The sequence below is a fragment of the Neopsephotus bourkii genome, unplaced genomic scaffold (assembly GCF_033783945.1).
Source record: "Neopsephotus bourkii isolate Nb327-2 ecotype Australia unplaced genomic scaffold, CSIRO-AGI_Nbou_v1 NB_1113, whole genome shotgun sequence".
NCBI lineage: Eukaryota > Metazoa > Chordata > Aves > Psittaciformes > Psittacidae > Neopsephotus > Neopsephotus bourkii.
In genome coordinates, this window is record NW_026901600.1 from 203,208 (window position 1) to 231,096 (window position 27,889).

At 42.6% G+C, this 27,889-nt stretch overlaps 2 protein-coding genes across 9 annotated transcripts in view; one reads left to right on the forward strand and one right to left on the reverse strand.

Moving 5' to 3' along the window:
- Positions 1-18,922, reverse strand: part of PIAS2 (protein inhibitor of activated STAT 2) — a 33,209-nt gene extending 14,287 nt beyond the window's left edge. Inside the window, exons 1-5 of one of the 5 annotated variants that reach the window (XR_009726809.1) lie at positions 18,582-18,922; positions 6,512-6,977; positions 3,491-3,575; positions 2,822-2,872; positions 2,611-2,701 (exon numbers count right to left, since the gene is read on the reverse strand). Coding sequence is in view for 4 of the 5 variants with exons in the window: in XM_061362280.1 (XP_061218264.1) it covers positions 2,611-2,701; positions 2,822-2,872; positions 3,491-3,575; positions 6,512-6,977; positions 18,582-18,605 (717 nt within the window). In the remaining variant the exon portion in view is untranslated. The remainder of the gene's footprint in view (positions 1-2,610; positions 2,702-2,821; positions 2,873-3,490; positions 3,576-6,511; positions 6,978-18,581) is intronic. The other 4 variants (XM_061362280.1, XM_061362279.1, XM_061362282.1 and 1 more) reach the window with 4 other exon arrangements.
- A 3,426-nt stretch (positions 18,923-22,348) lies between these two features.
- Positions 22,349-27,889, forward strand: part of KATNAL2 (katanin catalytic subunit A1 like 2) — a 32,915-nt gene continuing 27,374 nt past the window's right edge. For 2 of the 4 annotated variants that reach the window (XM_061362286.1, XM_061362288.1), the window contains exon 1: positions 22,349-22,534. In XM_061362286.1, coding sequence (XP_061218270.1) covers positions 22,484-22,534 — 51 coding nt within the window. In that variant the 5' untranslated portion in view covers positions 22,349-22,483. Of the gene's footprint in view, positions 22,545-27,889 lie in introns of all 4 variants that reach the window. The other 2 variants (XM_061362292.1, XM_061362293.1) reach the window with 2 other exon arrangements.

Consider the following 27,889-nt stretch of genomic DNA (forward strand, 5'->3'; position numbering starts at 1 on the left):
AGAAAGACTGATTTGCCATTTCTTTAATCAAACAGAACAGCTGCAGCCATTTATAGACTATATATCCCAAATGTTTTGCTACAGAAGGCCTTTCCTTACTATGGTGACTTCATAATGAGCTCAACTGGACAAACACACCATCCCTGCAATTACGAGATTAATTCCACATATACTGTACCAGCCACAATAAACCTGCTGGTCTCCAACCTCAAATGAAGCTGTGTTACTTTCAAGAAAGGAAGGATGCAAGTTCTCTTGTATTTCTTCTTTTTTAGAGACAAGATTCTGCTGCACACATGCTTCATTTCAGTCAAGCTTCTGATGTGCTCTTCCACAGAGCAATGACCCTGCGATCAGACTCAATCCCATACTCCTAAAACACTTTAAACGTTCCCTTTCTAGCCTTCCAAGACTTAAGTAAACAGCACTTTACCTGCCTATCACAACCAGCACTGTTTAATCAGACTGCCAATTCTAGTGGCTAGCAAGTGGCAACATTATCTGAGTCTTCAAGTCTCCCTCGCTTCTTGTTAAGAACCATCAGTCAAAGCAGGTGGAATCTGCTACAACCAGGAAAATTGTTCAACAGGAAGCAGAACTGCTCTCTTACTTGGCCTTTTCCAACCTGCCCTGACATATTTGATTCTGTCCTTTGAAAGAGATGTACAGTGGTCTGTGGAAGCCACCTGAAAAGAAAAGCAATTTACCTTTTTGAACTTGAACATTTTGTCCTGCCTACAAAAGAAGGCAGGAGAACCACCTGCTGTAGTGCATTATGTGTAAAATCCTTGTTACTTGCCAAGACACCAGCAGGTAAGGTTCTGCATTTACTCCTTTTAAATCAGAACCAACACTGAAAACGGAGGAAACAGACAGTTGCAGGAATACAAGAAAACACCATGTTAACATGGGTTGGTACAACCTGAAGCAGTGCTGGCAGCATTTCACTGAAGTTTCTGGTACATATTGCAGCCAACAAGATGACAAAGAATAATATGCAGACACCTGCAGTGGCATGAAATGCTATATCAGGGAACAGTACTTACTCATGTAAGTACAGAACAGTTACTGTTAAAACAGAGCAGTTCTTAACTTCAGAATTGTGTAAGTTGGCAATTGAGGTTGGCAGCACTGATTAATTACCTAACACCAACACTACCGAGCTGGACAATAGTGGTCTTTGAGGCAAAGAAGTTACCTTACATTTTCTGCAACAAAAAGGAAACACAAGAGGGATGCAGACATCGACCAAATCTACCAAAAAAAAAAAAAAGTTTGCAGGAGCACTAAGACTGAGACCACATTTGACATTCAGCTCACAGTGAATGAGAGGAAACGAAGTTACTAAGACAACTGTCATTTATTCACTCTCACCTGAAGTTTCTCTCTGACAGATTAAAGAATCATCTTACAATGTGCAAGAAGAACTTATAGGATTTATATCAAAAGCAAAGCAACAATCCACAATTACAATCTATTTTTGCTATGACTGACATATGTTATGCATAGAGGGTGTAAACTTTCTTAGCAAGATTGAGAACCAGAAGATACTGATGTCCACAAGATAACATCAGACCCAATTCTTCTTGGTGGGTAGCTTAAAGGAAGAGAATTTGAAGAAGGAGAAAATCCTCGATTTTATCACAGAGAATGTAACTGGCATTTGCAGGAAATATTCACCCGAAAACATTGAAAAGAAATCCTTTTACACACTGAAGACAGATGGAAGAATAGTGATGCAATTGTTGAAGTAGGGGGAAGAGAAGCTACAGAGTCTCACTTAAGCTGAGTAGAGGCAAAAAAAGCAGCCCTGGTTGCATATGTCATGGTACAGGACAACACATCTGACACCAAGAAGGTGATAAACATTTGGAAAAAAGAGTCTGTCACACCTCCTTTCCTTATACAGCATTTTTCAAAATCCAGTGCTGAAAAGAAGCCTCTGTACTACTACTACTTCCATTTTCTATAGCTTCCAGAATGAGTCATGTAAGTTTCTCTGTTCCATTGTAGAGATACCCATTTCAGAGATCTTCTAAGAAAACTGAGAGTGTTTTTCCCTTTTTCTATAATATTCAGGCCTTGAGGTGACCCTGCCCACATACTTTTACAACATCAGATAACACTGAAGCATAGGACTATCAACACTGCTCTGTTCCAGAACCATCATATACTAGGAACCATCAGATGTGTCTGTTCTTCACCCCAACAATGAATTCCGCTCTAACCAGACGCAGAGCAGCATAGAAACACGTACCCAAGAGGGTGATACCATTCCCTCATAACGAGGAGGAACTCAAGCCAATCATCACCGTCTCCTACCAGTCAAGTCAAGACTTATGATGAGGACCCCCATGCAGATACTGATTTCTTTTTGACTTATTTTGTTGTGTTAACTGCAACAGATGATGTTTGCTGTTGGTGGCTAAAACACAACCTCTGTAGTGGCTGTAGCAAGATTAATAATAGTAATGTCTATCTCACACAGCATATGCCTAACATTAGTAACTTAAGAAATTTGTGTGATAACAATAAACAGCTTGATTGTTTTAGCAAAATACATACACCACAGGTCACAAAGCAGCCACAAGTACATACAAACAAGCTTACCAGCAATGGAAACAGCTTCCCATTTACTTTAATACACAAACTACTAGGGTAATTATCTTCTTGAGGGCAGCTTGTCTCTGCTAGACAAAACCTACATCCCAAAAAAGAAAACATCATTTTCAAGTGTCACCACATTGATACACCCACACAAACATCTAGACTTCTGTTACATTAGCTAATTATAATTAAGGGAGCACTATGAAAAGAATACCTTAGCTGAACTTGGACTGTGTAATCTCTCCTGCCCCCTGGCATGAAGTCCCTGTGACAAAGAGAAGTACCTATTTAGACGGTAAAAGTTACATTCCAGCTGTACGCAAAAAGAACTGGCACACCTGCCCCAACATCACTAGACTTTGCTTTTATTCTTTTATTAAGCTGTGAACAGACCTTATAAGCAATCTGTTACAGATGTGTTATAAGCACCTCTGCTTAGCTACTGCAATTTCAGCAGAACTTCAGGATCAGCACCCACTGTCAAGAGTTTATAGCAACAATAAAATATGATGTTGACAGAGAACAAAATACTCTTTGAATTCTCTTGTCTTACACCATAGGTCTTGCAACAACATGAAACACAGGATAAAAGATAAAAGTAGTGTTCCATTCCTGCAGCCAGGAAGCATGCAGGGAAGAAAAGCTTACCACCCCTCTAAACAGTCACAATATTATTTGGAACCAAGTAATTGCTATCTCTTTAATGGCATAGGATTTCTCCCTGATGCACATAAACTCTGTGTACAGTAGTTCCTAATGAAAACAGAACATATAATCCTCTCCAAAGTTATACCGACTTTATTACTGTATGTCTGAGCTTATGTGATGCATTAATGGACCAAAAATCCACACTTTTTCCTCACCATGACACACTCTTACTTACCTGGAAAGACAGATCTCTCTGACCTGCTGAGGTGTTAAAGCAAAGATAAAAAACTTCTCTTGGAACCTCTGAATACTGCTGTGTACTAGAAAACACAAAAAAGACAGGAGAGATTTAAGCATGGTGATTAAAGTCATTAATTAAAACAGGATCTGCAATTGAGTTCTCTTCTGGAACAAGGCGTAAGTCACTTAATACAATCAAATTGTGGTTAAACTGCATGTAACTGTCAAGAGGAAAGCAACGGAACAAATAATTCATTCATTCAACCATATTCAGGTGGCTTAATATCACATTACACTTCAGTACTAAAGCAGTTTGGCAAGCCACATTATAATCCCTTTTCCCCAAGGAGAAAGGTTCAAACAAACACGCAACAAATGTAATACTGAATACCTGACAAAACATAAGATGTTTGTTTTTATGTACTACAGGAATGTGCACCACAACTTACAAATGAACAGCTGGAAAATTACTCAATTCAGAATCAGTAAAGCATTTGGGGAGGAAGGGGAAGAGCACAACCCCTATTGCCAGAGAAGCCAGCTAGACTTCATGTCTGGGACTTACCCCTCAGAAACATTGGCAATAAAAAAAAAAATTAAATACAATTTTTATATCAGAATCCTACTTGTCTGTCATTGATGGGAGGCAGAAATACTTTAGTATTAAAGAGTCCACAGGATGCAGATGTTACTTTTCTACTTTGCTCCGACTCAAGAAGTTAGAAATCTTGACCTGAAATATAGGCAGACTGGATTTGTCCAACAGTTTAAAGTAACCAGCAAGAAGGATGAACACAAGAATAGCACAACTAAGCCAGGAACATTTGGAAGAGCCAGACTGCCCTGTACACTGTGACATTTTGAAAACAAGGTCTCTACGCCCAGAACACACACACAAAAGGAACACAAACATGAAACAGGACCCAGGTGCAGAAATACACATGAAGTTCCTCAAACAATTCAAAACAGCAACATTGTGCACAGGCACACACACAGAGCATTTTATATTTTAAAATATTACTTGAGCACATGGGTTAAAACTTAAACAGGGGAAGTTCAGATTGGATATAAGGAGGAAATTCTTTCCTGTAAAAGTGGTGAGGCACTGGAATGGGTTGCCCAGGGCGGTTGTGAATGCTCCATCCCTGGCAGTGTTCAAGGCCAGGTTGGATGAAGCCTTGGGTGATACGGTTTAGAGCGAGGTGTTGGCAGGGGGGTTGGAACTTGATGATCTTAAGGTCCTTTCCAACCTAACTGTTCTAATGATTCTATGATTCTAAAAAAGATCATGGAAATATTGTTATTGAATCAAGTGTGGGTTAAAACTAAACCCCACACCTACGCCTGCTCTTGTGTTCTGATGTTAAAGAACAGCTACACTCATCCCTTTTAAAGAGTTGCAGTGAAGCAGACCACACTCCTAGCTCTCTGATCTACCTATTTGGTTTCTGAAACTTTCTCAAGACACGTTATAACATGGTGATACTCCCAAGGAAGTCTTCTCTCAGAAAAGGAAATTACCCTTTTCAAATGATTTCCAAAGTTAGGAAAACAGCTGGTAGAGAGATTTCTAACCACCTCTACAAATCATTGACCAGGAAACAAAATGTAACTGCACAGCACATAGCAGAAATATAATGTGTGGCATATGCTGCATTATATGGAATGGAGTGACTACGTGGCCGGCAACCAGTTCAGTTAATTATAAGCCAGCAGCTGTCCCACAGCACAGAGTAATTCAGGAGGCTAATTCAGATACTCAGCTACTGCGCACAGCGAACGCAAGCAGGAGTTAGCCAGGGCACTGTGACACTGACACATTATCTTTCTAAAGCTTGTGGCAGCATGAGCTGTCCAACACCAAAGCAGTGATTGTACCGATACACAGGTACAATACAAACACTTAACAGGGTGTCACTACTCACAAGCAGAATTGACAGCAGGCATTGTAAGTAATGCTAGTAATGTTTGCTGCTTAGGTACTAGGGGGTGACCAATGATCAGAGTATACCCCACAGAGGTACAAATCACAGCTAAAAGACTATCAGGTAAGAAATTAAAATGTTTAAAAGAATGAAGACAGCTTACAAAATGCTGAAGTGTTTCTAAACTACATTACTAAATAGTTAGGCAACCACAGAATGTAAGAAAGGTTGAATTTCAAGACAAAACATAATTCTGAAGAATTATGTTTGAGTGAAGCATTTTAAGAAAGCTAAACTGAGATCCCTGTTTATTCAGAAGACAAAGGTCCCCTCTCCATTTTAGCAAACAGTACAGCAACAAACTGTAGGCTGAGAAACTTCCAGCCTGTGCTAATATGAGCAAGGTACTAAACTTCACTGCACTATTTCAGTGCCACACACCAGAACCTGCAGAACTGTCACCGTGACCTGCATGTAATGTGCATGCAGTATCTGCAGATACTACATTAACAAACCACAGAACTTGTTCTCAATATGTTATTGCAATTTGTTAATTACTAGTAATTACTGAAATCCTTTTCCTTTTGGCCCTGACAGAGCTGTTCCTTGCTTGTACCAGGCAGAAACTTAAGGTCCAGATCTTTCAGCCAAAAGTGCAGGTTAAGGCTAGATATGACAAAGCATCTTTACTGAAAGGGTGGTCTAACACTGGAACAGGTTTCCTAGAGACAGTCAATGCTGCAAGCATGTCAGTGTTTAAGAGGCATTTGAACAGTGCCCTTAACTTATACTCTTTAGTCGGTTAGATAACCATTGTAGGTCCCTTCTAACTAAACTATCCTCCTCTATTACTTAATATTAAAAAAGACAAAGATCTTTAATCATCTAATATTTAGAAAAGAGGACACAATTTTCTGAAGCATGGCTTGGCACTTTCAGGAACAAGTGTTGAAGAGAAAGTAAGGCTAAAGAGGAGAAGGGAATTTCCCCTTATCCGCAGCTGCAAAAGCCATTGAAGTCTGGAGTTAGTGCTGTCACAAGCAAGACCTATTCCATTAATTAAGCAACACACAGAGCCAATAAACACTTACCCAGACTTGTAGGTTTTATGAGCACATCAAGCACATCATAAAAAGGTAGGCTTTTCAGCTGGACATCGGGATGAACAGGTGGAATCGGAGGGGATGGCCGCTGCATGTGGGATTTAGTGTTTCGGAGGAGCACAGAACTGACAGATGAGGAAGGAGACTGAGATGTGACTGAAGTAGAAGGGAGGGGGTGAATGCCAGCAGCACCCAGGTCAGGCTCGACAGAGGGACTGCTATCCAGACTGAAAACAGCAGGTCTTATAGTCGATGAATCCGGAAGACCTTCAATTATCCTTGGGTACCTACGTCTGTAGAGTTCTTTGATTTTTATCTGAACTGCTGGGCTGCAGCCGCTCTTCAGTAAGTGCAGTGCTCTCATCAGGAGGTCATGTTTCCGCCCACTTTTATTACGTCCAGCAAACCCCAACAATACTTGTAGTTCAGAAACACGAAAACTTGATACCATATTCTATAAAAAAAGAAATAAGCACAAGTGAACAAACGGTACCCTGAGCAGAACATTCTGAGGACCACAGTGAAGCACCTGAGCTTCCACCATTCTAGTTTCACACTTGTTATCTCGGGTACTATCCTATACCCTCTCCCAGCGCAAAAGTATAGTTAGTTTAAAACACAGAAACAAAGTTTCCAGGCTGAAAGTTGAGTTTGGTTTTATTAAATTATATTTAATAAACTTCTAATAGACTTCTAATTGTCCCCACTCTCAAGCCAGAGCAACAAAACCTTAATGCAACCCAGGCAGTGCTACTTTAAATTCACAGGTAGAAATATAAGCTCTAACACAAAATATTCCACTCCATTAAATAAAGAAAAACCAAATTAATCAGTATTATCACCACTTTTCCAACACATTTTAAGAAATAAGGAAGTGTTTAAGTACTGCCTAGCTAATTTTTCATTTTGGGCAGTCTGTTGAACACATGCTCGAACAGAGACAGGCACATCAGTTCTCATTCCTAAAAGGATGGCAAAACAAGGTGCACAGTTTTTAAGAGGTACATATCACACCAAAAAACTGTTTAACCAACATAATTAATTCTTCCAGAGAGTCACAGTAAGCTTCTTGTCCTTTTCATACTACATTCTGCTATTGTGGAACACAAAGATCTCTTCAAAACAAAACAATACTATTTACTTTATCAGAGTTTGTTGTGGAAGACTGAGGATTGATCTATGAAGTCGATAAACAGAAATATTCTCATTTAAAAACAAAATAAATTAAAAAGCAAACTCAGAGAAGGAGGTGATTTTCTGTCCCCATTACTACAAACAAGTAATTTGGCACAGGCACATGATCTTAAATTTTTGTGAGAGCTCTCTTCAGAGGCATAAAATTATCCAGAACTCTTCTAAGCCATCTACCTTCCTATTTCTGTGTGACATTTCCACTATAACCAGGAGATGACGTTTTAAAGATTAAGGAACATCCAACTTTAATCTATACTGCTGCACCATACCAGCTCCACATTCAAGGACTGGCAGATTAAGACCTTAACAGAGGAGGCAGGCATTAGCAGACATCTGGCATGATAAAAGATACTTCTGAAACAGCTTAGAAGTGCATTGTTAATTTTTAAATCGTAGTCCAATGCAAAATATTTAAAGCGTTGGGCGTTGATTTCAGAAGGAATAAATCTGACAGCGCAATGTTTGGGGTTTACCTTCCCTAACCCTTACTATACTATTGCAATGTTTACAGCCATGTATTCCAACATAAATGGGATGTCAGCTGAAGCTGTAACACAACCATGCAGTCAGACACCAAAAGTCAGAACTCCCCCTGTGCCCCTTGCTGCTTTCTCCCTGTTTTCTCCTTAATGTTGAGAGAAGTGATCCTGCCCCTTTATTTTGCTCTCATGAGACTTCACTTGGAGTATTGTGTACAGTTCTGGTGTCCTCAACATAAAAAGGACATGGATCTGTTGGAACAAGTCCAGAGGAGGGCCACAAGGATATCAGGGGACTGGAACACCTCCCATATGAAGACAGGCTGAGAAAGTTGGGGCTGTTCAGCCTGGAGAAGAGAAGGCTGCGTGGAGACTTCATAGCAGCCTTCCAGTTATCTGAAGGGGGCCTACAAGGATGCTGGAGAAGGACTCTTCACTAGGGACTGTAGTGACAGGACAAGGGGTAATGGGTTAAATCTTAAACAGGGGAAGTTCAGCTTGGATAAGGATGGAGTTCTTTACTGCAAGGGTGGTGAGGCACTGGAATGGGTTGCCCAGGGAGGTTGTGAATGCTCCATCCCTGGTGGTGTTCAAGGCCAGGTTGGACAGAGCCTTGGGTGATATGGTTTAGTGTGAGGTGTCCCTGCCCATGGCAATGGGGTTGGAACTAGATGATCTTAAGGTCCTTTCCAACTCTAACTATTCTACGATTCTAACTGATTTTACAGAAAGACTGATCAGGGAATTGAGCCAGATGAAAACTGAACTTCACATCATGTAATCATTGGCGTTGGAAAAAACCTATAAGATCATCAAGTCCAGTCGTTGCCCAGCACTACCAAGGACTCCACTAAGCCATACCATTAAGGGCTTCACCTACACAGTTTTAAATACCACCAGGGATGATACAGTCCTCTGCTGTCCTGCACAGCCTGTTTCAGGGCTTCAAAACCCTGTCAGGAAAGGATTTCTCCTGATACCTTGTCTAAACCTCCCCTGGTGCAGCTCAAGGCCATGACATCTTGTCCTACCACTTGCTACTGGGGAGAAGATACTGACTCCACATCACTACAACCTCCTTTCTGGTAGCTACTGACTTGGAAGGACAGCTCATTGTCTCATTGTAGAGAGCAATAAGGTCCCCCCTCAGCCTTCTCTTCTCCAGACGAAACCACTCCAGGTCCCGCAGCCACTCCCCATCACACTGGTGCTCCAGGCCCTGCACCAGCTCCACTGCCCTTCTCTGGATCCACTCTAGCACATCAATGTCTCTCTTGCAGTGAGGGGGCCAGCACTGAACAGGATTTGAGGTACAGCCTCATCAGTGCCCAGTACAGGGCGGATGATCACTGCCCTGGCCCTGTGGCCACACTATTGCTGACACAAGCCAAGATGCTGCTGGCATTCTTGGCTGCCTGGGCTCAAGCTGCTCATGTTCAGCTCTGTCAATCAGCACCCCCAGGTCCTTTTCCATGAGCAGCTTTCCAGCCACTCTTCTCCAAGCCTGGAGCACTGCATGGGGTTGTTGTGGCTCAAGTGACTTGACACTTTGCCTTGTTTAACCTTGTACGATCACCCACAGCCCATCCATCCAGCCTGTCCAGAACTTCTTGTGCCATTACTAGACAGCAGGAGCAAGCAGCCTTTTCAAGGGCCACATTACTCAGGCAAATCAAGACCACCATCTAAAATACTATGTCAGTACTCTCAAGAGGCACAACCTTTCCTTATTGCTGATGGGATGAGGTTTATCCTATTTCAACATTTCTAGACAGCCAGTCTGGGAATAGTGATGCTTCTATCAAGTAGCTATCAGGGAGCTATCCCAGCAGTCTGGTATTCCCCCAATACCTCATGTATAAGTACACCACAGATGCAACTATCAGTGAAAGCAGCATCTCATGAGGTGTTGAGTGGTTCACTTCAAGAAGAGGCCAACAGCAGATGTCACCTTAATTTCATCCCAGCAGCTTCTCTCAACAGCACAATACAAGAAAAGAGGAGAGAGAAACAGAACACCATTCAGTTTGCAAGCTGCTGGAGAAGGCTAGTTTCCACCTGGCAATCCCCCGCCAATTTTCCCTAGTCTCACAGTCAAACAGGGTGAAGAAAACTAAGTGTTTCAGTATTCATAAAAAAAACAGCTTGAAGTACTTTAAGAGCTTTATAGTCATGCCACATAAGAAACTGTGTTAAAAGACAATACTGAAATTCAAGAATTTACTGAGAAGTTCATGTTACCTGCTTTGACAGCTTAAGCTTGATAGCAACATCACCTCCTTTATTTCAGGGGCAGGCAGTAAGCATGATTCTGGATTCCATAATCAGCATGCATATGAATAAAATAATCCTTTACACTGAGATTAAGGAAATAGCATGTACTGCAAAATACTGCCTCTTACCCTGCCTGCTACCTTCTGTGCATTCCTGCAAGTTAATCAAGGTGAAATGTGCAGTCAATCACGCCTTGAAACAGCTAACATTTTATGCTGAAACCCCACAAATTAGCATTTCGTTAGAAGATGGATTTTGTTTTATTAGAAGACACAGGCTGGCTTCACTACCAGAGTCAGCAAGATTTTAAATTAACACCTTCATTAAAAATGAAGAGTATAAAAAAAGTTACAAGAGTATAAAAGATATAAGTATCTTACATAGGTATACTTATCTTCTATAAAATATGTAAGAGTATAAAAAAGTAAGTTTTGTCCATCAATGCAAAAATCTTACACGTTTTTGGAAGAAGTCTTACATGAGTGAGTTTTACTGAACAATGGCTTCTGCAGCATTTTCTCCTGAAGCTGACTGTATATTCCCTTTAAGGCAACCACCACATGCATGAAAACACAGCTAATCTGACCTACAAATCACACATGACCAATTTGGTGGCCTTCTATGAAAGGGTTATGGCATTTGTGGACAAGGGAAGAGCAACTAACACAACCTACCTGGACTCCACTTATTGCCTTGTCTCTAAATTGGAGAGACACTCCAATTTGATGGATGGGCCACTCAGAGGATAAGGTAGTCAAGGGCTCGATGTTCAAGTGGAGACCAGTGACAAGTGACGTTCCTCACAGGTTGGGGTTGAGACCAGCACTGTTTAACATCTTTTTCAGCAACATGAACAGTGGGATCAAGTGCACAGTCAGCACATTTGCTGTTGACACTGAGCTGTATGGTGCTATTGACTGGCTGAAGGGAAGAGGTGGGCTCCAGAGGAACCTGGACAGGCTAGAGAGGTAAGACCATATGAATCTCATGGAGTTCAACAAAGACAAATGCAAGGTCCTGCATATGGGTCAGAGGAATTCCAAACACAAACACAAGCAGAGGGAGACCAGATGGTGAAGCCCTGAGAAAGAGTTTGGGGGTTTGGCTGATGAGCTTCCAATGACTCGGCCACATGCACTTGAGCCCAGAACCCCCCGTGTGCTGGGCTGCACCCCAGAACATGAGCAGCAGGCCATGGAGATGCTGCAAGGGCTGGGGCAGCTCCACTCTACAGAAAGGCTGAGAGAGCTGGGTTGGTCAGCCTGGAGAAGAGAAGGCTCCTGAAGGGGAGACCTTAGAGCAGCTCCAGTGCCTAAAGGGGCTGCAGGAAACCTGAAGAGGGGCTTGGGACAAGGGCCTGTAGGGACAGGACAAGAGGAATGGCTTTAACCTGCCAGAGGGGAGACTGAGATGAGCTCTTAGGAGGAAGTTCTACCCTGCAAGGGTGCTGAGGTGACGGCACAGGGTGCCCAGAGAACCTGTGGCTGCCCTGTCCTTGGCAGTGTTCAAGGCCAGGCTGGACAGGAGTTGGAGCAACCTGCTCTAGTGGAAGTTGCCCCTGCCTGTGACAGCAGACTGGAACTAGATGAGTTTTAAGATCCCTTCCAACCCAAACCATCCTGTGATTCTTTACACATTTTAGCTTATTACTCCATTTACAAAGTGGGCATTTGTTACGATCAACACTCTTTCATGGAGGCATAGCATATGCTTAAGAGCATTTCTGATCATGGTGACAGACAGATAATACTTCAAACAAACTCTACCAAGTTAAGTTTCTTTTGGGAGTTCCAACAATACTGTAAAAGACTACAGCCTAGCTATTAACATGCTTTTCACACCACTGAATTAAGATTAGACACTCAAGTTGTGTCATGTAAAAGCCATCAATTTTCTCTTGAGAAGTTCTTTACAGCTGTGCAGCCCAAGAAAAAGCTTTTTTAACACAGCTTTAATACAGAAGACCAGAGCCGTTTCATTTTTAATGTTCCTCCATGAACACAAAGAGTAGTTTCACAGAACTTTAAGGAAGGAAATCAAACTAGATAATTCAAGTACTTCTATATTCCAGAAACATTTTTTCCCCTCAAATTCATATTTGAAGGTCATAAGAATTTTCACAGGGTTTGTTTTTTTTTTGTTTCTTACTGCTAAGGTATAGGAGGCATGACTCATAACCAGAAATATTGCTCTAAAGCATTAAGCCGTAGGTTTATGTAGAATGGCATTCATTTCTTAGAGGAGATGTTAAGGAGTCCAGGAAACACTGACATGCCACTGAAATCAAGGGCAGACACGTTCCAGAGCATAGTAAAAGAACAAAAGTCTCTCTCAAGAGATACACAATTCTCCACACTCCCCCTGCAAAACTACCTGAAACAGCCACTGTACTTACATGTATGAATAACAGGTAACCAAGAGTGTCTGTTAAATTCTTGACATGTCTACAGTAAACAACAACTGTTGCTTCTAGGGCAACAGCAACGGCTCAAGTACTGAGCCCTATACTTGAACCAGCAGAAGCAATTCGAGAGTTCTCATCAGTCTCCCCTAAGAGCTCTGCTTCAGCCTCAGCAACTTCCAGACGTTTTCTGCCGAGTATGAAGGCTATACTGAAAGAACATACAAAGGTCCTACCCCACAAATCCTCAGTCCTGCCTTTGAGACCTCTTCTGGACACTCATAGCAGAGAACCGTATTTGTGACATCTTTTGCAACAGATTTACATACATGCTTATTTACAGTGGGCTAGAGATGCCTAATAGCAGTAAGAAAGAACAATTTGTGTCTTGAGGTGGTCCTCAGTATTGTAGGGATTTTTCTTTGCACTACCTCTAGCCTGGCTCCTGAATTAGTCATTGATTTTCCAAGTTGCATGTACTTAATGTAACAGGGAAAATCCTAAATCACATGTTTGCATTCATTTCACATTAGACACTCCAAACAAAGCTTGACCCATTCCACTGCAGACTCATTTTTTAAGTACAATAAGCTACATTAACTCTTTCCTCCCCCATCACTGTGTCTCAGCAAAATCATTAATTTTAAATTATTCTAGATACAACAAACTTTTAATGTACCACTCTCTGCAGCCTCTCTGGTCTGAAAAAGTGACTGTGCATCAGGAGGAAAAGGAGAATTATATATAGATACAAAATAACAATATATTTTCATAGGTTAACAGTATTTCACCACAGGATATCTTATTTAATACACGCAACATTAACTGCAACTTAAGTATCACTACACCAACAGAAACTAGGTATTTATTCTATCCATTTTAAGTTCACCTCAGATCAACAAAAGGTATTTGATTTTTACATCAAATCAAACACATGCAATACAATGTTATTAACACGGCTAAAATAAAGCAAAATACAATAGAGGGTCTGGCAATGAGTTTGAAAAGGACACAAGAAAACTGATTTATTGTCTACCAATTTAGCCCTAAGCACTGCTTCACATGGTAAACAGGCAAATACTGCCTATTCAGACTGGAAAAATAAAGCAAGATGAGCAGAAAGCTACCAAGTCTTGTATGAAAAGATCCAATACACACAAGAAGGAAATTTCAATTTCTGTATTTTAGTATGGCATTCAAACCATACTGCTCTTCACATTTGAATCTCATGACTTCAGTACTGGCTGTGCAAGAGCAAAAATTAAAAGTAGGACTTCCTTTCACCATACATAAACCCTGATTTCCAGTAAATTCTGTATAATCTCCCCTTTTGCACAGGAAATATGAGCATACATCCATCTCTTCTCACTGAGGTTTTCTTCCCACAGTGGACCTGAAACTGATTGCCAGGGTCACACAAATCAGATTTGACACTGTTGTTGTTTAAACCCAGCACCACATAGCCTCTCGCTTACTCTCCCCCTTTACATTCTTTTGATTTTCTTCCCCTGCATGGGGAGGGAAAGTCCACAGGCTGAGATTAGAACAGTTTAATAACAAAGTAAAATACAGCTGTAATAGAAAAAAATATCAACAATAATGATAATAGGGAGCAATGGGAGAAGAAATGAAAGCTATGAACACAAGTGATACGCAATGCAATTGCTCAGCACAGGCTGACTGATACCCAGACCGATCAGAGCAGCCATCTGCCCTTCTGGGTAACTGCTCCCAGTTCGTATACTGGGCATGACATGCCATGGTATGGAATACACCTTTGGTACTGCGAGCTGAGTAGCTATAGTGTGTTGCAGGAGTTGAAGTAGCCAAATTCCTTGTCAATAGAGTTCTGGTCCTTCTTTTTCTCCTTTGAGCCACAGTGCTTTTCATGCAGGTTGGAACTGCCACATGTAGCTTTTAACCCTAAGCAAGATATGAACCATATTCAACAACATACCAACACCTAGCAATAGGGCCAGGGTAGTTTCAGCATCCCAAGAATATTCAAAAGTTTTCAAATTTCTAAACACTGTTCTATATATCCTAGTTGGGGAAATGAGGAGGAATATCTCTTTGAAGAGAAAAAGGAAGGGGTATGATTATTAATAGTTCCTGTTAGATAGCTCATAAAGCATAGAAGTGATGGCAATGCTGGGAACAAACCACTATTTTAAAGTACAACAAATACCTTAGCCCAAGCCCCAACAGCAATGAACACCAAAACACAGAATGCATACTGCAAGAAAGATATGACATAATGCCACTTTCAGACCAATACACTGGGCGTGACATGCTGTGGTATGGAATACCCCTTTGGCTAGTTTGGGTCACGGGTTGTGTCTCTGCTTCCTCCTGGCTTCTGGTGCCCCTCCTCACTGGCAGAGCATTCAACACTGGAAAGTCCTTTATCAGAGTAACTGCTACTGAGCAACAATTAAAACATCCTTGCATTATCAGCATTATTTTCAGGCTATAGCCAAACCACACCACTGCACCAGCTACTAGGAAAATTAACTGTTACAGCTGAAAGCAGGACACAAGCATATTTGTTTGCCTATAAAGAGATTTTCTTGTTGTCCATAAAGATGAAACTAACACATTACTTCAAAACCCAACTAAACATGAACTATTAGACTGAAGCGCTTATCTTCTAAACTAGGGATCTGCAATGTTTCAAGGATAACATATTATTTGTTTCCAAATTAGAGTCAGGATGCCAGCAGAAACTTAGGGGACCCAAGAAACTGTCTTTCTCTCTAAGCAATAAATACAACCTATCCTCTTAACAGCAGTATTTTGCTGTGATGCAAACTGTAGCTTCAAGCCAAATCTTGATCAGAATTTGCTTGGAGCTGGAATTGTTGTCTCACAGATGGCTCTCACAAGGAGCTGTAGTTCCCCTCTCCTGGGCCAATTCTGTTCAAATTTTGTGTTCACATGCCAAATCTGGCCTCCACACCATACGGCTGACTTCTGTTCCATGTCTGCCTATGCCCATGTAATCCCTTTGACATCCACTGGGCTGCCCACGAGTGCAAATTATGGATAAAGTTATGAGCCATGTTTAAGAACACAGCTGTGAACAGAAGGCCTGGTAACCATACCTTAAAAATACAAGAAAGATACAGTTGCGCTCATCAAAGCTTCTCAGCTACTCACTAATATTCCAGAAACCTCTAAATTACAGAATTCAGTAAGTACTACTAATTAATCAGGGGTTAATCTGAAGGTCTGGAGGGGTAAACCTTACACTAGACATTTTCAGCAATAGCTTAAGCAGTGACTATGGTTACAGCTGCTTCCGAATCCTTTAAGAAAACTTCAGATTGTCAACAGGCATGATGTAACAGCAGGTTCCTTTGAGTCTACTTTCTTTCACTACAGTCTCTCAGTAATAAACTTTTAGTCACAGCTCCCCAGAACTTTTACCCTTAAGACCCAGACTATAGCAATATCCTAACAAGTACTAAAACAATCCCTTGTCCCGAGAACAGAAAAATGCTGCCCCTACATGTTTCCCTCATAAGCAGGATTTAAGAGACAACTCTCACCTCCTGCATTCAGTCCTTAACAATGTACTAAAATAAATTCAACTGTCCGAATTGCCCCAGTGGCTTTTTACAAGGCAGGTAGAACTCACGAAAGGAAGTTACAATCAACAATAGAGCAGCAAACAATACTGCCATGAAAATGTCCCGTACCTTAACCTATAAAGCAGCAGTTTAAATCATTCCAAAAGGTCAATTAATGAAACCTATTGGTGGGGGAGGGAGGAGTGTCTCTTATTTGGCCAAAAGCAGGAATAATTGGTGCTGTGGGGAAAAATAACAAAAAAACAAACAAAACCCACACACACACAAAAAAAACCCACAAAAATCAAACAAAAAAACAAACGAACAAACAAAAAAAAACACCCAAGCCCTTAAATCTGCAGACCAAGTGCCTGGTATTCAAACAGACACATTCTTCCTTAAAAATTAAAGGCAGTAAAGACCTTGAAGACGTGAGGCAGTCTACTATACTCTCTTCCAAAAAACAGCTAGAGCTTTGCCAAAAAGGACCATGAATTATCATCAGCTGGATGTTGAAGCTTAGAGAGGCTCCAGGCTAACATTCATTTCACAGGTACCCTAGCTCAAAAGTAAGATGAATGGGAACACCAAGAGACACTTATCCAGACTAGTATCTTTAACTACTAACACCTGGGGTTTTTTTTGACCTGAAACCCATTCCTCTTTTCCCTCCATACTTTCTCTGTTACTTCTAGCAAGCAACTTAGCTGTATATATAATTTCAAAGGTATTTTAGTATCCAATTCCCAGCACAGTCTACCAGTACTATCAGTACTCTAGATAGTACTACCAGTACCATCTAGACAAGTGATCACAGCACTTGGCAAATGAGGATCACTGCTCTAGCTCAAGCCCAGAGAAGAGGAGCAACACTAATAAGAGAGTTATCTCTGCTACAAAGCTTACACCAGGATATTAGCCACCTACATAGCTAAAACCCTTTCAGAGACCTTGGAACATAGCTGAAAATGGGTGAGAACACTAAACAAGAAAGTGTGCAAACATGTAAAAGTTTTTAAAAGAAGTTTAACTTAAGATAAAATAAGCCAACTCTCCTTAAAACTGAGTTAAAGAACTAATCAAATAAAGAAACTCAATTATTTACATGAGATTTTTATAACTGAGCTCCCAAGCTACACTACAGCCACTTCAACCCAAGCAGTGCAAGTGCTGGAACAAGGCTTAAGTGTAAGCAATTCTCTGGCAATTGTGTATTTCCCACTGTTGATCAGACTACAGTCAACTCAGCCATGAGACCTTCTTGTACACTGAAGCCTCACTCACAGAGGTTCCTATTTAGCTGACTTCCATTCCTTCTGTAGGGTAGTCCAGCTCCGGGCAGGGGGTGTGTTCAGTGTGCATGCAGCATTCCCTCGGTGGCACTTCTGCAGGTGTGGGTGCTGCAGAAGGACAACCTGCTCCTTCTGAACAAAGATAATCACAGATTGCTCACGAAACACGAGGAAAGACAGAAACGATGCAGTCAGCTCTTTGTGTACACATCTTAAAATACGAAAGGCCACCACACACACACAGAGAAAATGCTGCTACAGAAAGTCCACGACTGCAATATAAAGCCACTGAACTGCAGATAAAACAGGTCTGGAAAAGGAATACAAGATTTTACGCTTCACAGGCGCAGCTTTCCCTGTTAGAAAGCGGTTAATGAATTAAAAAAAAAAAACAAAACTCAGTAATCATTAGCACGTTCAAGGATCCGGTAATTATTCAGCATTCTCCCTTCATTTCGCCCCGCTGCGCCCTCCTGAGGCCGAGGGAGCCCGGCCCGCCGCCATGCGAGCCCCGGTACCGGCTCAGGGCCCGGCTTCCCGGCCGGTTGGGCCGCATGGAACAGCTTTTAAGATGTCGAGAGCGGGATGGGAGGGGGGACAGACAGAACCGTACCGACACCACACGGCAGGAACAGAGAGCGGCCTGTCCGGGTTCCCCCGGGGGAGGGGGGGCAGTGCAAGGGAGGGTTTCCTCAGACAGCGGTTCCTCCCCGGGGAAGGGCCCCGGTGTTTTCCGGCCGGGCTCATCGCTCCTCCTCAGGCACGCACCCAGGGGTGAGGAAAGGCCGAGGGACCGGGGGTGGTAGGACCTCAACCCGCGCCTCCGCCGCCTCTCTCGCTCCTCACCCGCAGCTCCTCGAAATCCGCCATTTTCTACCCGCTGCCGCTGCTGCTGCCGCCGCCGTCGCCGGGCCCCGCCGCCACCATCGTGCACCCGGTGCGCGCCCCCGGCACGTGACGGCGGAGGGCGGCTCCGGCGAGAAGCGGGGAAGGGGTGGGACACGGCGGGGCTCCGTGCCTGAGCATGGCGGGGCGGCTCTGGAGGGGGACGGGGAAGGGGAATCGTGAGGTAAAACCCGCCTTTTATCTGTACACACACACACCGCGGTACCGACCCGGGCCGCTCGGGGTGCCCAGACCCCGCCTGACTGAAGTGAAGAGGCGGCTCAGGCACGCAGCGGACCCCGGCCGGGCATAAAGGCGTGCGGGCCTGCGCCCCCTCAGGGCTGCCGCGCTCCCTCCCTTCATAGGTAACAGCGACGAGAACGTACTCAGCCGTTAAACATTATTATTATATTCATTTTAAAATAAAGAAGGAAAAACAAATAATATAGCCTTGCTACTGCATTGCATGAAATGGAAAGGTCAAACTTGGTGCAGTTTTACAGCTTTCTTAGCTTTATCCGTCTCATCAAGAACGTTCTCATAATTTGCATTATAACGGCGATGTGACACATTTTATTAATAAAAAATGAAGCGAAAATGTCACTGACTGTAAGCTTCAGAACTTGGATAATGGGTTTCCTGCTGTAAGGGAAATGTTGAGACATTTACAGAAAAATAAACATTGAGGTGCAGCTGAGAATATTTTCAAAAGCAGCGAGAGATCATTATCTAGTCACAATAATTACCTAGTCACAATATTCAGTTTCATTGGCAACAGTGCCATTAAACCAAACAACCGGTTTATTGCAATAAAATAGAAATGAAAAAGTAAAAACTGAGCCAACAAGCAGGCACACAGCCAAACCAACCCAAAAACAAAGCTGAAGAGACCTTTGGGGGGGAAGGAGGAGAAGAAGATCTGAAATGCAAAATGTATTAGCCCATATTAACCAAAAGACAGCAATTTTTGCAGAATTGATGATTTGGAGTGATAACTATAGCCATAAGACAAGTCAAAGCAAATGTGAGGATGCTACACAAGGAGTTTCTTCATAGGCCAGGGGAGAGGACACATTGGCAGTGCTGTGCTAGGAGAGGGATTTGGGCAGGCAATGCTGGGAACAACTAACTGAGCTTGTCTAGAGGGTACTAGTGCCCATCGAACACACTGGCTATGGTCATTCAACATCACCACAAGATCTGGAAATGTAAGAACTAGATATTTAACATTATTAGTAGTAATTTTGCAATGGCCTTCCTTCTCATTTACTACCAGATAGTCCAAGATAAACCCTTATTTCTGCTAGCCGTAACAACAGCGAGCTAGTCCTTCGCTACATAAACTGATTCTGTGTTTGATCTAGCAGCCATTTCTTTGAACATTTAAACATAGGGAATTTGCTCATTTCAGACCCCCTTTGTGAGGCATCTGCAGCCTAACAAAGCATGCTGTCTGTAACACCACTGCACAAGTTGAGCTCCCAAGTCCATCAAACACATCTTTTTGACTGCAATTCAGTACCAGCCCAAAGGGGCAAGCTGCAGGTGAGGATCTCTTTGATCATTAAAGCATATACCAGCACAGGCCAGACCAAAGCCTTCTCTGAACACCCCTTCACATGTTTCTTCCTTCAAATACATTGAGACAGCCATCAAGTGTTCAGGCTCATGCCAGAGCCTGGCATTTCTTCTCTTACGTACACTCACTTCATAACATCTTTCAACTTTCCCATTCATCTCATCCCAAACATCCACTAGCATAAGAGCAAACAGACCATACTTTGTATTTTAACACTTTGCATGTGTAAGATGAGTTTACATATTATCCTAATTTCTGTGCTTGACATTCCTCTCTTCATCATATTTTGTTCTCCCATAATTTTCCCTTGCAGGCTGCCTTCTACTCAACACTGAGGTCATGCCCACAAAAAAAAAAAACAAGTACTCAATACTTATGTTCCTCCCCAAGCTTTTTCCTAGGTCCTATCCACAGAAGCACAGGCCTAGCCTCTCCCACTCCATTAACTTATCTCCACACCAGGATTTTGTCCAAGTTTCCCTCCTTTATTCTTTTCAGTACTTACAATCAGTCTCTCCTTTTGTTCTAGTTCTTCAATATCCTACTGTTTTTTCCGGGAATCTTCACACACATACCAACTCCAGATTTACACTCCTCAGTTACCACACCATCTTAGCAGCTTACCAAACCTTCAACCTCCCCAGAATCTCTCTTCCCATGAAACTTTCAAAAGACTTACCTCCAGTATCAGCACTTCAATGGTTCCTCATTCCCCCCATACTTGCTATAATTCTTCCTTTCCCCTCCATCTCAGAATCCTCTGTTGCAGCTCCTACAGCATTTCCCACTGTTTTCTTTTCCAGATTTACAGAACAAATGGCAACGTCCAAACAACTAGCCACTATAGGAGCAGACAACTTGCCTGTTTTCAAAGCAATCATGGTTTTATATGAGAGGATGTTACTGCAGCTGTTCCTGTGCTTAATTTTTCCCCATTAGGCCCTAATTAGGGTTACAAGGGAGCCTACAGGTGCTAATCACTCTACCCCCTAAATTGATGTAGGCTTTTTGGGGAAAGAAAACTGACCCAGAACATCTGATCTTCTAAACAAACTCTCCCTGCTTCCCACAAAACATGCTACAGTTAAAAAACAAACAAACAAAAAAAACCAAACAAACAAAAAAAAAAACAGCCAAAAAAGCCTAACAACCCATCCTACAACTGCTCTCAGCATTGCAACAATAACACTCATCAGCATTACACCTCAGCAACCTCCTGTGCTGCTGATGGACAACTGGATATGATTTGCAAGCACTGAGAGAACTGGAGGGGATCAGCTAAGATGGGTAGATTTTATTTCTGTATGTGTGCACTGTTTAAAGGAAAGAACTTTATAAGGCCAGCTGGAGGCCAGCCTTAGGCATCTCCATCATCTTTCCTAACCCACAGACATTTAGTTTTTAATGTAACACTACAGAAAGTGGATGGCAAAAATGTAAAGGGGTGGTGCTGAGTGCCCATGCTCTCTAGAGCTGTCACAGAATCTTGGAATCGTGTAATTGCTTACGTTGGAGAAGACCTTTAAGATCAAGTCCAGCTGTTCCCCAGCACTGCCAAGGCTACTACTAAACCATGGGGGTTGGAACTAGATGATCTTAAGGTCCTTTCCAACCCTAGCTATTCTATGATTCTGTGTTACTAAGGGCCTCATGTACATGGTTTCTGAACATGTCTACATAGTTTGATTCCACCACTGTCCTGGGCAGCCTCTTCCAATGTCTGATCACCCTTTCAGGGAAGAAATTTTTCCCTTGTGCAGCTTGAGGCCATCTCCTCTTGTCCTGTCACTTGTCATTCGGAAGAAGAGACCAACCCACCTCACCAGAACCTCCTGTCAGGCATTGTAGGGAGCGATCAGGTCCCCCCTGAGCCTTCTCTTCCCCAGACTGAACCCCCCAGGTCCCTCAGCCCTTCCCCATCACCCTTGTGCTCCAGGCCCTGCTCCCGCTCCGTTGCCCTTCTCTGGCCCCGTTCCAGCGCCTCAATGTCTCTCTCGTAGTGAGGGGCCGGCCCAGAGCCGAACATAGCCCCAAGCTCCCCTCTACCCTGCTTGTCCCAGCTGTTAAACGGCGACCCTCTGCTCCACTCGTGATTGGGCAGTTCCTCGGCAACTTTCACCCCTCGGCCTCTCGATTGGCTGGCTGAGGGCGGTAGGGCGGGCCTCTGCGTCACGGCACCCGCTGCCCTCCGCCGGGTGCGGGGCAGGCCGCTCCCGGAGCTCTCCGTGACTTTCCCCTTTGGCTGTTGCTGCCGTGGCAGGGCTCGGGCCCGTTGCCCACCCTGATGGAGCTCCCCTGCGAAACGCTGAGAGCCACCTACCAGGCGAGGGAAGCGGTAAGCACCGGTGGGCCGCGCGTTACTGTTGCTATAGAAACGGGGGGGGGGTGGGGTGGGGGGGGTGGGGTGGGGGGGGGTGTGGATGGAAGGGAGGCGTGGCGTAGCACTTTCGCGCATGCGTTGGAGGGGAGGCGGTTGTGTCATGGCGGCCGGGGTGAGGTTGGAGAGGAGTTGGTCTTCGGGCCTGGAGGTCTCGGAGTCACCGGCATGATGTCGGTCCTGGCTCTTAAGGGTGGGCATCATGCAACTCCCACTTATTCTTTCCCTTCCCTTTGCAGGATGGAAGTGCTTTTGTTCTGTCCTCAGGGCAGGGCCTCTTGCTGCTGACAGGTCTTGTCCTTTGCATGGTTGTAGTAGGAGCAAATACAGCGAAAGGGACAAGTCCATGCATGTTCCTTCCCCCTTAAGCTTCTTTTCCCACAAGTCAAGGACGTACTGCCTCGCCATGCTTCCATCCAACAGATTGGTCGAGCCACAGGAATCCCAGAAGCAGCAGTTTTCTGACTTTCTTAACCTGTTCTTTTGCTTCCATCTGCTGGTCAGATTTAGCCAGAGTAAGACAGACTGCAGGACTGCTGAAAACCTGTCCCACAAAGGTGTTGAGCGCTTTGAATGCATACAGTAAATCCGCGTTCCTGCTGAATAGGACAGGGTCGGTTAGTTTTGGGAGGGGCTTCTAGACTGAGTTTTAGGTTATGCGGGACTCTTAGATGAATAGGTTATAGATGTACCTGAGAAAAGGAGCCTACAGCAGTATCCTTCTGAGCCCTAAAGTAGCTTCAGATCACAGCCACTGAGAATGGTGATCTAAGGTGTGGTATTGAAATTGTGTTAATGTGCAAAAGGAAAACGAGAAAAAGGGGACTGATTTGTAACTTCAACAATGGTGATTTGGCTGGCCCTGGTCCCAAGGATGGTTTTGAGTGCTAAATGCAGAAACATTTTTGAGACTAGGACCTGGAGCTGAAGAACCCATCCCTATGAGTTCTCTCACCGGATATGGGTTGGTTTGCTTTGTAGTCTGGCTTCGCTGTAGACTTTTGGCAGGATGGATGCGAATATCAGAATTTATATTTTGGGTACAGAGTAGAGGGAGTTATTCTGCAGAGAGGCAGAAATTTGGAGCCTGCTTTTTTAATGTCAGTAAGTGTCTAAGGAGCAACCTGAAACTGCAAAGAGGTTACTTTAATTATTGCTCTAAGGTTCTTGACTTCTGTGGAGAGAGCCTAGGTATTTAATTTCTGTTTTGTAAATCCCAGTACTGCAGTGAAGTATGTAAAAGTTAGGCTGCTACATTTTTAGTTTGTAGCACTAAATAACTCAGTCCAATCCTATCCTAAGTTACTCAGTCCTATCATTATCTGTACTGCATTTTCCCTTTGATCTGTGTTACAGAATGCAAATCATTATTTTCTAGTAATTATGAGGGGAAAGTGTTTTAAAAAATAAATTCCATTGTAAATATAAATTCTTATAAAACTATATAGCTGGTTACAGTTATCCAGTGTAGTCTTACAAAGAAACCTTTTTTATGAGGCATTTCACTGTTGAATATTTCATATGTTCTGCAAATCGGTCTTGACAAGTAATACTATTGTGAACTGCAGTACAGTGTTACAAATGAGTGGGAGAGTTAATGCTTATTAATTAATTTGTGAATTCAACATCTTTAATTTGTATTGTTTAATAATTCACCATACTTGATGTCAATTAATTTTTATGTGTTCATAACATGTATCATTTCAAATTACTAAAGTCTTGACAGCGTAAAACCTGGCTTCAGCAATGTTCCTCTTGAAAAAGGGAGATAACAGTGGTCTGTGAATGTCTTTTAGCATTGAAGCATGACTTAATGAAAGATGGCATGTAAGTATTGGAATGGGTGGACAAATTGGAAGGTTGCTATTCAGAACACCAAACTCAGACTGTAAATATCTTTACACTTTAAGTGTAACACCTCCCATATGCATCCTAGTGTAATTACTAGGACAGCCGTAACATCTGTGTGAACTTTCTGTACATCTTTAATTATGAAAGCTATTTGTAATCCTTCTTGAGAAACTGCCAACTCTATTGTTTATAGCAAGTTTGTATAATTTGAAGAGAGAAGAAAGTAAAAAAGTGCCTTTTCTTTGTGCTGGGCAATTCTGTTCACTGGCAGCCAAGTTACATGTCGTCCAAAACTCACCATTTCCCTTCTCTGCGTGTGTTTCTCAAGAAATACTGTCAGCAATCCAAACAATAATTGGACATCAATCTTCAAAGAAGCCTGGCGAGGCTGCAAAGACATCATATTAGGGGTTAGGGGAGAGGGAAAGCTGTGGGAAACTATGAAAGTCCATCATGCCTCAGTGACTCTCTCTACCCTGATATGGTGCCAGTTTGAGGAAGCCTATACTTTGCAGCTATCTGGGGATCTCAAAGGCAAAAGAAGAAAGGGATGCATGTATTATTAGATTACCCTGTGTGATTGTAGAGCTAACTGCTTGCCTCCTGTCTGAATTCCTAACCACAGATCCCTCTGAATTCATCTGACTGCAGCAGTTGGATGTACAAGGGCACAGCACTGCAGTAACATAGAATCCCAGACTTGTTTGGGTTGGAAGGGAACTTAAAGTTCATCCATTTCCAACCTCTCCCACGGGCAGGGACACGTTCCACTAGAGCAGGTTACTCTAAGCCCCTGTGTCCAACCAGGTCTTGGAACACTGCCAGCGATGGGGCAGCCACAGCTTCTCTGGGCACCCTGTGCCAGTGCCTCAGCACCCTCACAGGGAAGAGCTTCTGCCTAAGAGCTCAGCTCAGTCTCCCCTCAGGCAGGTTCAAGCCATTCCCCTTGGCCTCTCCCTACAGGCGCTTGTCCAAAGCCCGTTTTCAGGTTTCTTCTTGTTCATGTTTCCAAGCTTCCTACACCATGACTTACTCTGTAATTTTTTTCTTCATTCTATCCAATATATTAATGCAGAAATACAGAATCAAATTATTATAAAGCATTATAGGGTTAAATTAATCTTTCAGTATTTAATGGAATTACACAGGAGACCAGATTGATTTATAATGTAAATGCGTTTTAGTAAAAGGTATGGGAAAAACTATGCAAACAATGGCATTTAAAGATGCATATCTCTAATAGAGTTTAATTTTAAACAGCTCAAAGAAAGGAATATATACACTTTTGTTAAGCTGGAAGTAACTAAAATATACTATAAGTGTTGGAGCTAATTAGTTAAGTGCTCAACTGTTTAGTTTTTAAACAAGATCACACTTAAGTGCCTTAAGCTTTTATTAATTGCATGGACCCCAAAATCCCCTGTAGTGATTGAAAATTTAATTACATACATTTTTTGTTCTTTTAAGAATGGAAGCTTATTAAACTTTAAACATTTAAACATCTATTGAAGCACCAGTGGCTATAAACAACATGCAATTCTAGATACTAATTAAACAGGAAGGCTAAATCACTATAAAGCTAAACAGAATTTTAAGTAACTTTGCACTTTTAAGTGCTCCTATTTTTTTTCATGCTGTGTAAGATTTACCATTTCCTCTCTAAGCACAGCAGAAGTCCTGGGCAGTGTTATAGAATCATAGAATCATTTTGGTTGGAAAAGACCTTCAAGATCATCAAGTCCAACGTTACCCCAGCACTGCCGGCTCCCCACCAGTAAGCCATGACACTAAGGGTCTCATCCAGTGTTTCAGGCACATTGTTATGTGGACATACTTGCAGTGGGGTTCAGTCCCTAGAGAATAAACTGGAGTCAGGACAGGAGATCCTATCTCATTAGCAGAGAGGTCTTTTGAGTGGGCAGCTGAAGCTACTGGTGGCACTGACACATGCAGAAGTTCATCTACCTCGTGGAAAGAATCCATGGTAAAGTAGGAGTGGTGAATGGCTGGGAGAGGTGGCTTTCTGGGATTGGTCAAGCACCACTGACTCACAAGACCTATAATTTTGTAACAGTTACATGTTGAAAGGCCCTTAATTTTTTGTTTTATAGAAACCTCACAGAACCGGGACTGGAGATACTTGTATCTTGGTTCTCTTTTTCACATCCAATCTCATGGAATTCTTTGTCAGTTATCAACAGGTTAACATCCAGCTAATTTTCTTTGAACACATATCTGACCTCTCAAAATTAGCCATTGTTGTTTGCATTCTTATTAACAAGAGATAAAGACAGAACAAACCTCTCTGTCTAAACTCTGTTCTGATTTTTAGATGGGTCTCTTTGATGTAAAGGTTCACTTTTGTTTCTGCTTGGTCAACAGAACAAGAACATTACCAGGTTAAGGTTGAAGTGGATTGCTCATAGATAGGCACAGCATTATCCTATACCCAAAGCAAATCTGTGCTTACAGTATTTGAGATGCTGCCCATCACTGTAATTTCAAATGCCCTGAGGGATAGCAGAAGTAACCTAGTTGGATGAACAGCAGCGGAGGATACACCAGAATACAGATTCAAGGAAAGTTCCAAGCATGGATTGTGAGCCCTGTCAGGCAGATGCAGTTCATCTCTTGTCAGAGTATTAATGTAAATACTTAAACATGAAACGCTTGATCGCTTGATGTGTTTGTCTTCTGTTGCAACCATTGTGTTCTCACACACTGTTTTAAATATTCAGAGGTAGTTGTGATCTTGCCCTTTGATATGTGAGTAAACACAACAGCTAATTTTTCTCAGCATAGAACAGCAGAAGCAGTTGCATGTAGAACATACAGGTGGGACTCTCCAGGAGTTATGATTCCAGCTTCCTTCTAGCACCTCCAACCCTGCTTCAGAAGATTCAGATCATCCAAGAGAAATTGTAAAAGGTCCACAATTCGAAATCTGTTTTCCAAACACCAAAGAACAGTAGGAAGGAAAAGATCCTTTCTCAGGAATAAATGTTTTCTCTTTGCTAATGATGGTTCTCAGAATTGCTTCGTTTCTTCTTGCAGCACCTCTCATGAGCCTATCTAGTTCACTCAAGCATTTACACGGCACTCTTACTCCCCCAAATGGTTTAAAACAATAATCTCTACAACTGCTGAAAGGTAAATGGTCTTGTAGAGTCAGAAGCAGTGACCACATAACTTTCATCAAGGGGGTATCAAAGGTCGCAAAGGCTAGAAGTGAGATATGATTTCTTCCCTTTTCTGCATCTAGTTTGAGTTTTATCTCTAGAAAACCAGAATGAAGATTCTACCAATCTTTTTATTTGTAAGTGAAATGCAAATGCACTTTTCACTTCCCAGGAAACACTGGTTTTGCAAACCCCATCCGTTTCTTCTTTGTGTCACTAGATGGCCCCACGTCTGAAGCAGACATCCCAGAAAATACCTGCTAGACAGTGAGAACTTTTGCCT